At 32.9% G+C, this 18,329-nt stretch overlaps 1 protein-coding gene across 1 annotated transcript; it reads right to left on the bottom strand.

Moving 5' to 3' along the window:
* Window positions 1-1,726: 1,726 nt before the first annotated feature.
* On the bottom strand, window positions 1,727-2,701 carry LOC111397639 (F-box/LRR-repeat protein At4g14103-like). The gene has a single exon (XM_023024642.1). It carries the CDS (start codon window positions 2,696-2,698, stop codon window positions 1,727-1,729), a length of 972 nt encoding a protein of 323 aa, XP_022880410.1. The 5' UTR covers window positions 2,699-2,701.
* Window positions 2,702-18,329: the final 15,628 nt, after the last annotated feature.

Raw genomic sequence — 18,329 nt, 5'->3', positions numbered from 1 at the left:
GTAGAATAAGAATTAAAAACTTCTGGAATAATCTTTAATCTTAATGTTTAAAACTCTTTAATTATAGGACAGAACAGGTAAAGTCTAATTATAAGTAATCTTAAATGTATCATACTCTAATACTATATTTGTGTCATTGCTCATTTAACTTAATTTTTAGCCGCAGCTTATACAAAATAAAAGGGTATATTCAATGTACAATATTAACTCAATAGACAGTATAGTAGACAAAAATTTTAAATATTTATTTTCTTCTTTAACAATGCGAGTACAAAATAGGTTCAATCATTCAAGATGTTGAGTTTGAGCCCATATCCATCCCATTGGGTTTTGTAAATGCAGCAGCATGAGACAGGCCAATGCTTAAAAATGGGACATTGCTCACTTTGTAAACCAGTGACATCAATGTGAAATTATCATGTGTTTATCCATAAAGCACGTAAAAAAATTGAAATTTCTTGACTACAATAGCTAACAAAATTCCAACATCCACAACTAAACCTTCACATTCTCGTCCCGCACACCAAACATGTTGTTCAAAAAAAAATTATGTGTTTCCTAAACATAACGGATGTGTCTAAATGGTAGAAGAATCGGTAATGGACTTCTTATGAAATTTGTTGCATAAAAGGCAAAAAACAAAGTACATTTCAACATAGTTGGAATATATTTACACAACATTAAGCAGTTATGAGTAACATAGGTCATTCAGTCAAAGCATTGAGAAAAATAATCATGTTCAAAAAGAATGATAAACACAACCCTGAGGGGTAGCTCAGTGGTCAGACCTTGAGTTTGCCCCCCCAATGGCACCAGTTCGAGTCCCCTCAGGACCACTGAAGTGAGTATCCGGCTGTAAATTTTAGGATCCCATGGAATTAGTCAAGGTGCGCGTAAGGTGTCCAGGGAATTAGGCGAGGTGCGCGTAAACTGGCCCGGACACCCATGATTATAAAAAAAAAAAAAAAAGAACGATAAACACAGCAAGGCAAATCCTCATCAAATAGAAGTGAGCTTGAATAAATTTCGTTAACTAAGCACGTCATGTTCTGAATTCAATAAGTTCAAACCTGATTAAGTAAATGGCGAGGAACTAGAAAACCTCAAGGAACATGAATCAACCATGAAATGCATATATAGATAGTTAAAAATCTCAACCCAACCAGAGGTAGTGAAGAAAGTATATTTCTATGTTTTAGACTCTTCAAACACAATATCACATGTCTCCGAGCACCTTGTAAACATTGAAATTTTCTTGCGAGCTGATAGTGAAATATCTGAATTACATGTTCCCAATCTAGCAATTTTAATCCTTTCCAAAACTTTTCCATTCTGTAAAAAGTACTTCACCAGCTGATATTCACATTCAAGCAGTTGGAAGTATTTAAATTTAATTTTCCTAAGATGTTTGGCCAAGCAAATGGGCACAGTTTTTTTTTTTTTTTTTTTTTTTTCGGTAAGCAAATGGGCACAGTTTCTGGCAAAGAACACATAGATTCTCCTTGAGCATTGCCCCTCACCACATGAATAGGAATGACGAGCTCTTGAAGTTGAGGTGTACTTTCAAGTATACTAGGCAGTGTTCGGTGGTCAAAAGGACCAAGCTCCAGGAAGGTCAAAGTTTCAAACACATATAGTGAAAAACAACCCGGGTTCATAACCTTCATGCAAAGATGGAAAAAGATCAAAGTACGAATAAAGATTTTGAATTTAAATATTTATATACCTAGAATGATTTTCCAAACGGATCGTGAAGCTTAGTCTTTACCTCAAGAGTGTCTATGTTTAAATAAAGTGACTTGACTGCAAGCAACTTGTTGATGAACTCTGATACATTCTCCCGATGATCTTCCACGAAAGGAAGCTTTAGTTTCGGTGCAGTTACAAAAGAAATTTTTGCTCCAACAAGAGACTTTAGTTTCTTCACCAAGTTGAATTTAGCTACATAACCATGATAATCAAGAAACTCCAGATTTGGTGTATCGATGACAAGTTTAGTTTCCACAATACTACAAGGATAGTTGAAAGAAAGTTTCTTAAGCAAAGGAATAGAAAGATCCAGAACTTCAACAAGCCAAAAGTTGCAGTTAGATAGCGACAAATCTTCAAGGTGCTTACAACCCCGAAACAATCTTCTCATGGAATCATCACTTGGTAAGATGAAAAATCCTAACATCAGAACCTTTAGATTGGGTAAAGAGACCAGCTCCGGGACATTTAACTCCATATATCCTCTTAGCTTCAAGACCACCAATGTACTAGACGTGAAAACTTCAGGCGGTAATGTTCTAGCTAGTGCACCTTTTCTCACACAAATATCGATCTCTTTAACATTTCGCCAAATTGCAGCACATACTAGCATTTGGATTGCAGGCTCCTCAAAATTGAAACTGCATCTGAGATGAAATTGATTGATATGAGGTACATCTCGAAGCATAATTTGTTTAAGACCAAACCTTGCAAACTCCAGCAAAACCTTCTTATTCCTCCTTTTCCGAGTTAAAGAATCGTCAAGAACAACGTTAGGGAGAAAAAGGAAAAGGTTCTTCCATCTGGTTGATAAAACAGAAGTGGCCACCGCATATTTTGTATCAAGAAATGATAAAATATGGCAAAGAACACCGTCCGGTAAATCACTTAGTCTATCAACAAAATCATCATCCGGGGTTTTGTGAGCCCTTTTGGGTGCATTGGACATCCTCGAAACCTACGCTAATAGAGGAGGTCATGGCATCAATTTTATCGGAATTTCACTATTCATACTTGTATTTCACTAATTTGTTTGAAAGAAGTAATCTTGACGGTTCGTAAACAGATTATAAGGGCAGAAAAGTATGAAGACTCGCGTTAAAAAGAAACTGGGCGGCAGAAGCAACGGCAACGGCAGCAGCGGTGGCGGCGCAGCGTAAACGAAAATCTCCTCGCTAGCCGGAGCGAAACCTACTGATCACGCTCGATCCATCTTTGGCAATAATAAAGCCCTTGCAAGTAAGTTAGAAGATAGGGGCAAGGGTTTCGCGGAAAATCAAAGAAGTATGTGAAGAATTGCAAATTGGTACCAAAAGTTCAGATTTGTATTGTAAAACATCCCCAAATATTATTCAATTTGTGCACCCAGACATCAATACAATAATAAAGTTTTCATTTGAGTAAGAAAACTTTAAACTGATAAAAATTTGTTCAATATGAACTGGTGGCTGGATGTGGCCCCAAAAAAAATAAAAAATGATAAAAAATAATTATAATAATAAAATAAAAATAAATAATAGTAATAATAAAATTGAGAGGTTTGACGTTGAATTTAATAAAAATTATGAGTCTATAAACTTTAGTTCGATTCATTCCTTCTGATTCTGATTCAGGTATGCAAAAAGTTGTTGACTAATTACTTTCTAAGCAACGATGATATCCAAAATGATTATGATAGATTAAATGTGTTTTGTATGAAAAATGCAATTTTCGAACAATAAAAATGAGTGTTCATTGATAGGAAATATGTGAAAAAGTACTTTATATGACGGCTAGTTTTCAATAAGTCGAAGAAGTGAAGAAGAATGCTAGAACTGCAAAACATTTCTAATACTCCAAAACTTTATTGAACAATACATATTTAAAGTTTGAGAAGTTTTTGGTTGTTTTGGAGTTAAGCCCCTGTTTGATCCCCATTTTTGGGGGAAAATGTATTATCGAATAGTGATTTATTGGTGAATGTGTGATTAAAAAGTAAAAAAATATTTTTGAAATACGTGTATTATTATTTTATAGAAAAATGTGTGGTTGAAAATGAAAAGTAAAAAAATACATTCTTATAAAAATGGGGACAAACAGGGGCTAAATATTGTGATAAATTAAGATTAAAGGATTATAACAGAGGAATCGAAATATTTTTGGCAAATATATATATATATATATATATATATATATAATTTATTAATTAGTATAGGATTTTTAGGAAGATGTTCAAATAACTCCCAGACAAAATATAAAATCTATATAGATAAAGTAGTAAATTTAATGAGTAGTAAAGGAATTATTTTTTTTCTTTTTTTTTTTATTATTATATTTTTTTTTTTAATTATTTCAGGCATATCTTCTCTTTCTTGAGCCACAAATCTAAGAAAAATAAGTAAATTAACTTTAAAATAAATTATTACTTTGACGGATCAAAATTAGAATAAGTAAATTATTCTTTTTAAATACAATTTCAACTTCTTTCTAAACTTGTTACTTGTTAGTCCAACGCAGTATGATTTTGTGAATAAGCAAGAGCACTACAAAAAATTTTAAAATTGTGAGTAATTTTATGCAAAAAATTTAATGCAATTCCTATTAAAGTTTTATTTTTATTTTTTTGAAAAATTTATCATTTTCATCCACATTATATTTCGGTATTGTCCATATTAAAACCATTCATTTAAACACTATAAATCCATAACATTTTTATATATCTATTACATTATAATTCATACGATATACAATTTTTATATATCTATCCCACCATTTTTGTATATCTGTCGCATCATAATATCTTCACAATCCTTTCATATTTTCAATCATTGCCGCACTCTCAAATTTCTTCACTTGTTTTGATAATACAACAAATTAATCACCATTGTTTTAAATTCAAGAAAATCAAGAAAAAAAAGATAATCTCAACAGAAAACTCAAATTCTTGTTTCGATAATCTTAGCAGAAAAGATAACTATTCAAGAAAAATCAAGAAAAAATAGATAATCCCATCAGAAAACCTAAATAATTAGGAATGAAATTCCTTACTAATACTGTTTGAATTTAAAAGTTACATTATCAAATAACTCAAATATAAATCAAGAATCCTTCACATACTAAATTAATCAAACCTACAATAAAAAGTAATCATTACCTTTTTTTTTTCAAATTCTTCTTGATATACTGCTTTTTGTGTATATATGTGCTTTAATGGTGTCTCTTTTATTGTTTTTTTTCTTTAATTTAGTTGAAAATGATAGTTTATGAATATATTAAGATACATATATATACCTCAATTATTTTAAAGTACTATATTTGCATTATGTTTAATATTGAACTGAATAAGACAATAGCATATATTTCACATTTTTCTTTAATTATGTTTATAGTATTTAACAAACATACTCTTAAGAATGCGATAAATTAAAACGCCTCAATAGCTCTTACTCGTACAAACTCTTACTATCGCCACTTTAACCAATTCAAGAATGCATTTCTCTCTCTTATTACATAATTGTAAACAATCTAATCGTTATCATTTAAGTCACTTAACAAATATATTCAGATGGTTTCTTAATATTGGTTTTGGCAAAAATTCACGAACATTAAAACTTTAATACATGCTACGATATCATCTACTAAAGTGCAATCATCCCTTCCAAATTCATCTCGAGTGTGCTGAAGGTTTACAGTCGAAATACTTTCTCACTTTTCCTTAGCATCAAATATTTAATTATGCTTATTTTACTATCATCACTTCTCTCTAACTTTCAAAATCTTCAATTTGTTATGCTAAGTGTTATTCTTATATCTATGATGTGGCCCTAGCACCCTTTTGGAATGATTTTATGAGAATAGATTTTACGAAAAGTTATTATTATTTTTTTATAATAGGTTAAAAAGAGGGAAAGTTTATAGGAAAAATTATTTTATTGGAATGTGTGGTTGAAAAAAAAAATGAATTTTAAAAAATGAGTGCCAAACATGGACTAACATATTTTAATGTTAACACAATTATTTTTATATGGTCAAAATTTGGCAGATGCAGCTTCAGACATTTAGATAATGTCAATGTAAATTGTAAAGTATGGGAATGACAATATTTTCTATTAGAGAAATGTACAAAATTCAAGGATGTATTTATACTTTACACTCCATATTTTTCATAACTATACTTTTCATACTATATTTTATGTTATGGTAACAAAATATAACTTTTGCTAAAAAATTATAAATTAAAATAGTTAAATAGACCAATATATCCATAATTGAAAATAACAATCACAATCTTCAAATTACATTATGTAACACTTAATATATTTTTAACTATTGTTTTCTCAAGACAATTAATTAGTATTTCGTTTTCCCCTAAAAAATAATTTATTTTTCTTTCTCATTCATAAAACCCTCCATAAATTAACATTAAGCTCTGGAGACTTTTAAAAAGTAATTTTTAAAAGTGAGTTTTGAAGAATATGTGGATAAAAAACATGAAATTTATTTTTTTGAGAAAACGTGAAATAAATTTTTTTTTTTTAAATATTTGTGGTAAAAAATAAATGTACAAGCACATCTCAATACATCATCATCATAATCATTATCATACGTTTTCAATTTCTCACACAATTTTTTTATTAGCTATCTCACAATTTGATGACATTTATTTGAACTTGAAGATTAACGTTTCTATTGTGTTCAACAATATCCCATAAGTAGAATAAAAAATTAGCCTCACATGTGACTTTGTACAAGAACATCTATTTGGATCATGCAATGCATATACAATTGTTTCTAACGTCTATAGGATCTTAGAATGATTTCTACTTGTGTTAAATTCATATTCCTTCTCCCATACATTTAATCAATTAGTCAATTAGTGGTCAATTAATAAAAAAGCATCAAATTCCTAACAGTCATTCAAATCAAACAAACATAGTCTAATGTCAAAATATAGAATTTAATATCAAAACTTCATTGTAGGCGGTTTAGCGTTGTCTAGCGTCACCACCAAAATTTGAAGTTTGGAAGAAAAAGGAAAAATATTTTTGAATCTTGAATTCCTTCGGTTTGATTTCTCTTCTTTGATTCCTTCTTCTTCAACTCCAAGCAAAGAGGTATAAATTTACATAGGATAAATGATTTGTAAGGATAGCTTCTTCAAAATTTTACAAGAAATAAAGAATTGTTGATCAGCATTGGCTCCTTTCATTGTAATGAATGTGTAATTTTACGTACAAGAGCCTCCAAACTTCTCCCTTTGATTTTTAGATGAAGAATTATATTTACAGACCAAGAAATATGTCAAAATTTATACCCCAAATGTTTTTCAAGAAAAGTTAAGATGACGATCACATGGCTTTACTAATTGAGATCGCAAGGGCGAGCTTATTTTCCCTCTGAAATTAGTCTGCTCAACATTAAGATCTCAACGCTATAAGCTTGCTATCACACACACATCCCTTTTGTCCTCTTTAGTCCTTCATACTTAAACCTTCTTAGTTAGGTCCTTAATCCCGAATCGCCCGTAATTAATCCTAGGCAAGTTCTGAGAGTTTTTAATTAAGTCACCAAAGTTTTCACACATTAATACCTCAAATCTAGATGCCTAGATTTTGAAGTATTATCGTTTCATTTTCTTTTAAAATCATAAATGCGGAAGTGATTAGATTTTTCTTTAATATAATAAACATCATTGGCTTCATTTATGAAAATAATTTGTAGAAAACTTTTTCATTTAAATGAAAAATAACGATAAAATTAAATGTTAACTTTATTTTATAAAAAAAGGTCCATATTTGATTGTTAGCACTAAGTCCAATGCACCGCAAGTAGTCGTCTCGTATCATTGCCTTCATCATCTGAAATAGGGAAGAATAAGCTAACGCTTAATAAACAAACCTCATGCATATGATTTATGTTTATGATGTGCTTATGAATTACTTTAAAATAAAAACATCTCTCAATATGTATTCCCTTTCTTTCATTTCTTTAAAAACTTAAACATTGATGACGTGAGCTCACCTGGTGTTATTGATGTCAATATCATTAATTATAATTAGAAGTAATAAGAATGCATAAGAAAATAATCTATTTATATATAAAAGAAGACTTAATATTTAAGGTTCTAGTAATCAATTAAAAATTAAAAGCAGGTCTTACTATTGAAAAGCATTTTTAGCTTGTATAGGTGCCAACTCAATAAAGGTTTTAATCGTTATTGGTGGTAAATATTTTCTTTTACTGTGAAATTAATGGATGATAAATATAAGTTCAAATTTATCGAATATGTAGACTCAACATGCGGAATTACACAATTAAAGGCAACAAGTCACTTTTTAATTATTTTTAGATAGTTAATAAATCATGTCAATTGTTGGGGAATACACAGATTCAAATGTGCATATTGTATTCACAAAACGTAACTTACACGTTCACGAAATTGAAACAAGGTCTCGACTTACCAAAATGGAGTTTGAAAAACTAACCAATGATCATTGAATCTGACCATTTCCATTTAAAACATGTGATTTTTCGTATCGAACATTGCATAAACCATATAAATAAAATTAATCATTTTCTGAAATCAAATATGAAAAAATGAAAATCAGAAATAAGAAAAAAAATTTAGATGCAAGTGATGCAATTGGCAGAGGTGAGTATAAATCTTTCCTTAAGATAAATTTGTCCCGCATCGATGCTAATGGTTTTTCAACAATCATCTCCTAAAATACAACGACCACGTCAAGCTATAAGAGCACTTCAAATGGTTTCGACCAACGAACTCGAACGAAATTCCCTCTCTACCATAACCATGATTTTTGATGCAAAAGATAATCAGTTCTTCAAAGTGTTTTATGCATAGTAAAGTGTAAAATATGGAATGGAATGAAATTTCTAAATAATTAAATCCAAACATATGGGTCAATATATAGATATTGAAAAGGTTCGTCTCAAAAACACAATCTATGAAAGAGACACAACCATTGGAATTAGTCTCTATATTTAAAGAGACACATCTCTTGGAAAATGATAATACCAAAAGTCATAATCTTTCATATAGAAAGACACATTTTCAGCCAAATAATTTCTAGAATACTCCATAATATTCTACGCACTTTTCCAATAATTCACGTATTTAAGTGATTTAAATTTTGGCTTAATTTTTCATTCACCAAATAATACAAAATTTCCAGCAAAATTCAAACAATCCCCCACATGCATGAAAATTAATACAAATATCTATGCAGACACTAGTAGAGAGAGCGAAAAAACACTATATCAAGGATGGTAGCTTCTAGCCTTGAACCTCCCTTAGTGAAATACCATCGGACTTACTCGACTAATTGGTGAACGTGATGTCTTGAACCATTCAACCTTTAGTGTAAGTCAAGACAATGATACTTACACAATGTCTTTCCTAAACCGTTCATGGTTCTCATGACTTGGTTCATTTTGACCCTAAACCCTTCTTGGTTCTACGAGTATTTAGAGAATTTAAGCCTTACATAATTCTCATCTAAGCGGTCGCACTTCACACTCACATAGATGACCTCATATTAAGAGTATTCCGCCCTACTCCACTTGACTTAATCAAGATATAGGAATCATTAAATATTATCTTAACCTCTTGCAACTCTGTAGAAAGCACTTTAATGTCATAGGAATGAGTTAGGAAATTATTTTTCTTAGTGCTTCATGGAGTCCTCATAACTTAGTTGTTCTTTTGAACCAATATTTTGGAATCTCCAGCAACAAGGTAGGGTTATCATTACAAAGACTCTAACTTATTAGGCTTTAGTCTCATTCCTTTCAATATATAGTATACTTAATCTCTCGGTAAATCTCTTAAAGGTACCACGAGTTTATACCATTGAGATCAACTGTTTAATGGTGTTATATCTACGACTTATACGTCTAGATCTACCATTACATGTGACTCGGTATCTTATCAAATGTTAATAGCCAACCACCAATTTCATTTAATAGATACAAATTGTCACCACCAAGAAACCCTATCATGAAGCTACATGCTTCTTATTAGTTTAATCTAAAGCTTAACAGTCAACCATGTTTACTAGTGGATTTCAGAATCACGAGTATTCAATATCATCATGGAAATATTACCATGCATTTGAACTTTAAGAATATTCTTCATTTATTCCAATTGTTCTTGCATGTCCAAACAACCGCCACAATTGGTTTCTACCCATTTAATCCACTTTTAGACTTAGTGTATATTATCATTATAATTAATAAAAGGATTTTCTATCTTTCCACCTTCATAAATATATTTCTATGATTATAAAATAGAAGCAAATATAACTATTAAACTGAGTTATCCACACAATTCCTCAATTAGGAATACATATGTAATCTAGTAATGTTGCATCCACAAGTTTTGAACTTTTCATTCAAGTTCACGAGCATTTATGATAACCCCCCATATCTTTGGGTTACAATTGAACTTTGGATTCAACAAATCTTTCATAGTTATATTCATTTATCTTTTAGATAATATCTGTATTGAGTGCTTCGTGAAAGTCTAAGCACTTTCAATTTAGGATTGTCAATACACAAATAATACAAATGAAAGACACTTGTACTTCAATCAAACTCTTTTAAATTTGAACAAGGTCAAGACATAGACCCAAACACAATTTAGGGTTCGTAAAGTAGAATTGCAACTCATCAAACTTGTCACACTTCATGAGATAGTGCCATGTCATCTTATATTAAACAAGAAGGCACCTATTCAAAAAAGAATAGCCATCAATGAAATTTCATATACTTTCACAGTTAGTGGCATCCTTCCAAACATCAGGAATAGTTTTTCTCCTTTCTATCCATTCGTTGTTTGCTCGAATTAGCCCCCAACAATATCCATTTCTTTATACGTCCATTGTATAAATGTATTCCATCTATAGGAATGTCAATGTTTCAAGGGAGTCTGTGCACTTCCATATTATAAGAGATGATATTGCAATCTTACCATCACAACATGAATTGCCACTACCACAATTAAATTAAGCAATGGCCGGAACTGCACCATGCACTACCAAAATCGATAGCAACAGCCAACACAAATGAAAATTGGTCACCCATATGTTTCCGAAGCCCATTGTTAAATAAAGAAGGATGGAAGAAATTAAATTTGATTTGGCAGCCTTCTACCACTAATGGCCGTTGGTTTGAGTACAACCATTCATACAAAGAAGTATCCACATAAGGTAAAACAAGACCAAAGTTATTCATTATCTTGAATCTCGAATATGTTGCATTTTAACAAACCCAAATTAGAGAATATTTTACTATCATTATTCTCTGAATGTATAATTTCATGTAAGCATTTATTCACATGCCATTCACCATATTTTAAGAAAATGAATAGACATAATGCTTTGAAGATTAAACTGCCATGACTTGAAGACAAAAAAACTCAAGCCCTTCATAATTAAGTCTTTTAAACAAACTAAATTCTTGGAATTCAATCGATACGTGAACGAATAAGACTTAATCAAAATAATACCCAATGGAGCATAACTGTTAAAATGGCGTGAATAGTAAATAATTCATGCAATATGCATACACGTACAATTCCATAGTCAGGCATATAAAATAGATTTTATATGTTATCAAGCCACATAATCAAGTCATGTAACTTACTTAACAAAATATAAAATGCACAAAAATAATTCATTTTAAGATTGTTGGGGAATACACCGATTCAAATGTGCATATTGCATTTACAAAACCTAACTTACACGTTCACAAAATCGAAACAAGGTTTCGACTTATCGAAATGGAGTTTGAAAAACTAACAATGATTATCGAATCTAACCATTTCCATTTAAAACATGTGATTCTTCATATCGAACCTTGCATAAATCATATAAATAAAATTAATCATTTTCTGAAATCAAATATGAAGAAATGAAAATCAGAAATACGAAAAAAAAAATTAGATACAAGTTATGCAATTGGCCAAGGCGAGTATAACTCTTTCCTTAAGATAAATTCCGACAATCATTTCTCAAGATACAATAACCACGTCAAGCCACATGAGCACTCCAAATGGTTTTGACCAACGAACTCGAACGGAATTCCCTCTCTACCATAACTATGATTTTGATGCAAAACGTAATCAGTTCTTCAAAGTGTTTTATGCATAGTAAAGTGTAAAATATGGAATGAAATGAAATTTCTGAATAATTAAATCCAAACATATGGGGTCAATATATAGATGTTGAAAAGGTTTGTCTCGAAAGACACAACTTATGGAAGAGACACAACCATTGGAATTAGTCTACGTTTCTTGAAAAATGATAATGTCAAAAGTCATAATCTTTCATATAGAAAGACACATTTTCAGCCAAATAATTTTTAGAATATTCCATAATATTCTACGTAATTTTTCAATAATTCACTGATTTAAATTTTGGCTTAATTTTCCATTCATCAATAATACAAAATTCCAACATCAATTTATCTTATATTGAATTACCAAAATTGGTAATATGAAAGCAACAAAGAACATCAAATTAATCACGAAGAAACGCAACTGAGTAAAAACTCCGAGTACTTAATCAGTCAATAATCTACCATAAATCGAAACAAACTTATAGTACGGACCAGACCCGTCTACTCCAAGTTGTTGGCTAATTACTTTCTAAGTTAAGATGATATCTAAAATGATTATGATAGAGTGAGTGTGTTTTGTATGAAAAATGCATTTTCCAAACAATAAAAATGATTGTTTCGTTTATAGGAAATATGTAAAAGATTACTTTATATGACAACTAGTTTTCAATAAGGGGAAGAAGTGAAGAAGAATATTAGAACTGTAAAACATTTCTACTACTCCAAAACTTAATAGAACAATACATATTTAATATTTGGGAAGTTTTTGGTTATTTTGGAGTTAAATATGTTGAATTTAATTGTAATCATACTAAAAATCAAGAATCACAAAATAATAAATTGATAAATCTAATTCATACCTGCGAAAGTCATTGTTGATATAAATAATAGCAATCAAATATTCCCCTCCTTGTTCCTCACAAAAGTGTTGGCCATCAATGAGGCAAACCAATAAAACCAATTGGAGAGGAGAGGGGATCTAACCTTTATATAGAATTTATTTAGTCATCCCATTATCGACTTAAACCTTAATTAGGTTTATTTTCGGCCTACATACTTAAAATTATCACATTATATTAATTATAATCCGTAAGGTGTAAAAGGCCTAATTGATCACTTAATAAATTTGGTTCAAACACAAATATCATCATGAACCATACACCTAACCCGTAAAATTTGCAATTGAATGTGAAGCCCACGTATGGAATTATTCCAAAAAAATATTGTCATAAATTAAGATTAAAGGATTATAACAGAGGAATCGAAATATTTTTGGCTAATATTTTTTTACATTTTTCACGCATATCTTCTCTTTTCTTGAGCCACAAATCTAAGAAAATCTGTGAATCAAGAAACTTGATATAAAAGAAATGCTATTAACCACAAGGTCTTTTGGCCCAAAAATTGATGTGATTTATATCAGTCCCGATTTCTAAGGGAAATGGAATAAAAATGTAGAGAATACAAATGTGTGCTTCAAGCTGTCGTCCACCAAGGAAAAAATAAAATCAAAACACTCAAAAATGAAATTGAAACCTATTCAACCTTGACAAGGAAGATTTACAATAAGACTCACTCGACTCGTAGATTTTTTTTTATGTGAATTGCAGTTTATTCACTTTTTATTTCAAAATATTTGATGTGAACCTAGCTATTCAAGCTCTTGTTTAATGAATTTTTGAAATATAACTCCCCATTGGAAATTTTCGTGTTTTCCAAGCTTGAAGAGTTTAGTTACAAGAAAATAAGGAAACTTTAAAATAAATTGTTATTTTGACAGATAAAAATTAAAATTAGTAAATTATTCATTTTAAATACAATTTCTACTTCCTTTTAAACTTAATAGTTATGATTTTGTGAATAAGCAAGAGTGCTACGAATAATTTTAAAATTTTGTGCATAATTTTACGTAAAAAAAATTCATATAAGTAGAGACAAGAGAGTCACTATTTACATCTACTATTATTATAGGGTGCAGCTATTTACATCCATAATTTTAATTTATATATCACACTCTATATACATCCTTTTTAAAATATTAAAATTTTAAAAATTTACTATTTTCATCCACGTTAAATTTCAATATTGTCCTAATTAAATTCATTCATTTAAAGATTATAGACCTATACAAATTTTATATATTCATCCCACTATAAATATATTCCTAATATAATTTCAAAAAATTTTTAAAAAAAATCACTATATTCATCCAATTGTGTTGAAAATAATACTGTGATTGAGGATATTACTCCTCAATCACAATCTTCCAATAGCATGCCAATGCCAATCACGTAATTGAAGAAGACTAATTTACACGGTTTCTATTTCATTTACACGGTTTCCATTTCATTGAAAATTATTGATTTGTATTCCATTTATACTATCTTGTAAAGCTCTAGATAATGCAATACGATACACCACTGAAATTAAGGTGAATTTTTAATCATTCTTATGGTATCAGAGCCAAGTGGTTTAACATACATACCACATATCTTGTTCTTCTTCTTCCCTTCATGGCTTCTGAAACTTCTGCCACCCTTCTTCCTTTCAATACCTTAATCCACATGATTACTATTAAACTTTCCTCCTCAAATTATCTTCTCTAGAAAGCCCAACTCCTCCCTCTTCTTGAAAGTCGAGAATTATTAGGACATGTTGATGGCACCCTTGTGCAGCCCCCAAAACTTGACGCTACCACTTCTCTCACGCCAAGTGACAAATACCTAGCATGGAAAGCTATTGATCAGCGTCTCCTCAATTTGTTACTTTCCTCCTTCACAGAGGAAGCCATGGCTGAGGTAGTTGGCCTCTCCACCGCACGAGACGTGTGGTTGGCACTAGAAAATGCATTTAGCCATCGTTCTAAAGCTCGAGAACTACGCCTTAAGGATGATTTGCAATTAATGAAACGCGGCAATAGATCGGCTGTTGAGTATGCCCATTCCTTCAAAGCAATTTGTGATCAACTACATGCAATTGGTTGTCCAGTTGATGGTACTGACAAGGTGCACTGGTTTCTCCGCGGGCTCGGTACTGATTTCTCTAGTTTCTCCACAGCACAAATGGCCCAAACTTCTCTGCCCTCATTTGCAGATTTAGTCTCAAAGGCCGAAAGTTTTGAAATTTTTCAGAAATTCCTTGACTCATCTTCTCTAGCAGCGACAGCCTTTACTGTCACAAAAAATTACACCCATCGTGGTGGCTCTTCTCGTAGTCATCGGGGTCGCTTCGGTGTGCGTGGCAGCAGTTCATATGGTCGTGGACAAGGATGCTCCAACTACAGCCAATGGCGTCGTCCACCAAGATGCCAGATTTGCAAGATGGATGACCACTTTGCCGATCGGTGCCTTCAACGCTATGATCGGAATGAGACACCAGCTCACCTTACTGAAGCCTTCGCGAGATCTTGTTCTCTAAATAAAGATGTGGGCTCTGACTGGTATTTGGATACAGGGGCTTCAGCCCATATGACCATGGATCACTCTAAATTGGATCAAGCCACAAATTACATGGGTAAGAATTGTGTATTTGTTGGGAATGGTGCCTCACTACCCATTACCCATACTGGTAAAATTTTCCCTACCCCAAATCTACATCTTCTTGATGTCCTAACTGTACCTCCCCTTACCTAGAATTTACTTTCCATCAGTAAATTAACATCAAATTTTTCTTTATCCATTACCTTTACTAATAACATATTCACTGTATAGAATCGCAAAACAGGAAGGGTGGTGTCAACCGGCAAGCGTGATGGAGGCTTATATGTGCTTGAGCGAAGTCGTTCTACTTTTATTTCTGTTCTTAAAAATAAATCGCTTCGTGCGTCCTATGATTTATGGCATGCACGATTTGGACATGTCAATCATTCTGTTATTTTTCTATTGAATAAAAAATTCCAGCTTTATCTTACATCTTTGTTGCCTTCTCCTACTTTATGTGGCACATGTCAAATTGCTAAAAGTCATCGCTTGTTTTATTCTCGAAATGAACATAGGTCATCGAAAACACTTGATCTTATCCATTGCGACATTTGGGGTCCGTCTCCAGTCAAATCTAATTTAGGATTTGTCTATTATGTCATTTTTATCGATGACTATTCTTGTTTCACGTGGCTCTATCCTTTAAAATTGAAATCTGACTTTTATAATGTTTTTATTCAATTTCAAAAATTTGTGGAAAATCAATACTCCACTTGAATTAAAATTTTCCAAAGTGACGGCAGTGGTGAATTTACCAGTAATTTCTTCCAAGATCATCTCCACTCTAGTGGCATTCACCATCAACTCTCATGTCCATACACACCCGCCCAAAATGGTCGTGCTGAAAGAAAACATCGCCATGTAACTGAGATGGGATAGACATTCTTTTTTCACTCCCACATTTCTCCTCACTTTTGGGTTGACGCGTTCAGCACTGCGGCTTACATCATCAACCGCTTGCCTACACCACTCCTTGGAGGTAAATCACCTTTTGAGATTTTATATGGTAACCCTCTGAACTATGAAAACTTTCACCCTTTTGGTTGTCGTGTGTATCCTTGCTTACGAGATTATATGCCTAACAAATTTTCTCCTCGCAGCATCCCATGTATTTTCTTAGGTTACAGTCCCTCTCACAAAGGGTTTCGTTGCCTCGAGCCTTCCACCTCTAGGCTCTATATTACTCGTCATGCTCAATTTGATGAAACTCATTTTCCTTCCATTGCTACCTCTCAAGCTCAACCCATATCCTCCCTTAACTTGTCCAATTTTCTGGAACCTAGCCTCACCCATGCAGATCCACCTCCCCCACTCCTTGACACTCGTTCTTCACAACTCACTCAATTCAGTTCTAATCCATGTATTATGTGTACTGTTCCAGTGATTGAGTCTTTGCAGGATCCTCATTCTCTTGCAGGTGCCTCTTTACAGACCTCGGTTCCAAGTTCATCTCCTCTTGAACCTGGTGCAGATCCCACACCTACTGCAGTGGTCCCGTTGGCCACTCATCCTATGCTTACAAGAGCTAAAGCTGACATTTTCAAGACTCGATATCCAACCAATCTTAGTTTCTTGGGCTCTTCTGGTCTTCTTTCTGCTCTTTTTGCATCGATTGAGCCCAAAGGTTTCAAATCTACTGTTAAAAATCCTGCTTGGCTTGCTGCCATGGATGAAGAAATTCATGCATTACAGAATAATCGCACCTGAGTTTTGGTACCTCGCCCTGCCAACACCAACATTGTGGGCTCCAAATGGGTATTCCAAACCAAATCTTACCTGATGGATTTGTTGAGCGCCTTAAAGCCCGCCTTGTTGCCAAAGGTTATACACAGGTCCCTGGTCTTTACTATACTGATACTTTTAGTCCCGTAATCAAGGCTACTACTGTTCGGGTTGTACTCTCTCTCGCTGTTACACAAAAATGGCCCCTTCATCAACTTGATGTCAAAAATGCATTCCTCAATGGTACTCTTACTGATCAAGTTTATATGGAACAGCCTCCAGGATATATTGATCCTCGCTTTCCAGACCATGTTTGCCAGTTGAAGAAAGCTCTTTATGGTCTCAAACAAGCCCCTCGTGCTTGGTTTCAGCGCTTCAGTTCCTTTATTATTCACCTTGGGTTTTCTTGCAGCCGTGCAGACACATCTCTATTTGTCTTTCATCAGAAGTCCGATATTATCTATTTACTTCTTTATGTTGATGATATCATTATTACAAGCAACAATTCTTCACTTCTTGCCCGCTTCACTCGTACACTTAACTCCGAGCTTGCCACTAAAGACTTAGGCTCTCTCAGCTATTTTCTTGGTCTTGAAGCCACTCCAACTTCTGATGGTCTCTTCATCAGTCAGCTCAAATATGCACGGGACATTCTTACTCGAGCTCAATTACTTGACAGTAAACCTGTTCACACGCCCATGGTTGTTTCTCAACATCTTTCTGCTGATGGTTCTCTGTTTTCAAACCCTACTCTCTATAGATCCCTCGTCGGTGCACTGCAGTACTTGACTATCATAAGGCCCGACATTGCTCATGCTGTCAACTCTGTCAGTCAATTCTTACACGCTCCCACTGATGATCACTTTCTGGCTGTTAAACGCATCCTCCGCTATGTTAAAGACACCATTCACTATGGCCTACATTTTCGCCCTTCCACTTCTCCTGGTGCTCTTGTAGCCTATTCTGATGTTGATTGGGCCGGCTGCCCGGATACTCGTCGTTTGACCTCTGGTTATTCTATCTATCTTGGCGACAATTTAGTTTCCTGGAGTGCCAAGAAACAGCCGACTGTCTCTCGTTCCAGCTGTGAATCTGAGTATCGTGCCCTTGTCTCCACTGCCGCTGAACTCATCTGACTCACGCATCTCCTGCATGACCTCGAGGTATCCATGCCTCAGCAGCTCACTCTCTTATGTGACAACAAAAGTGCCATTTTTTAAAGCTCCAATCCGATTTCCCACAAGCGGGCCAAACATGTTGAAC

The sequence above is a fragment of the Olea europaea genome, chromosome 7, assembly GCF_002742605.1.
Source record: "Olea europaea var. sylvestris chromosome 7, O_europaea_v1, whole genome shotgun sequence".
NCBI lineage: Eukaryota > Viridiplantae > Streptophyta > Magnoliopsida > Lamiales > Oleaceae > Olea > Olea europaea.
This window is presented reverse-complemented; position numbering and strand designations above follow the sequence as displayed.

What these genes read in the sequence shown, in the direction of transcription:
- LOC111397639 (XM_023024642.1), bottom strand. Translation starts at nt 2,698, where the DNA reads ATGTCCAATGCACCCAAAAGGGCTCACAAAACCCCGGATGATGATTTT.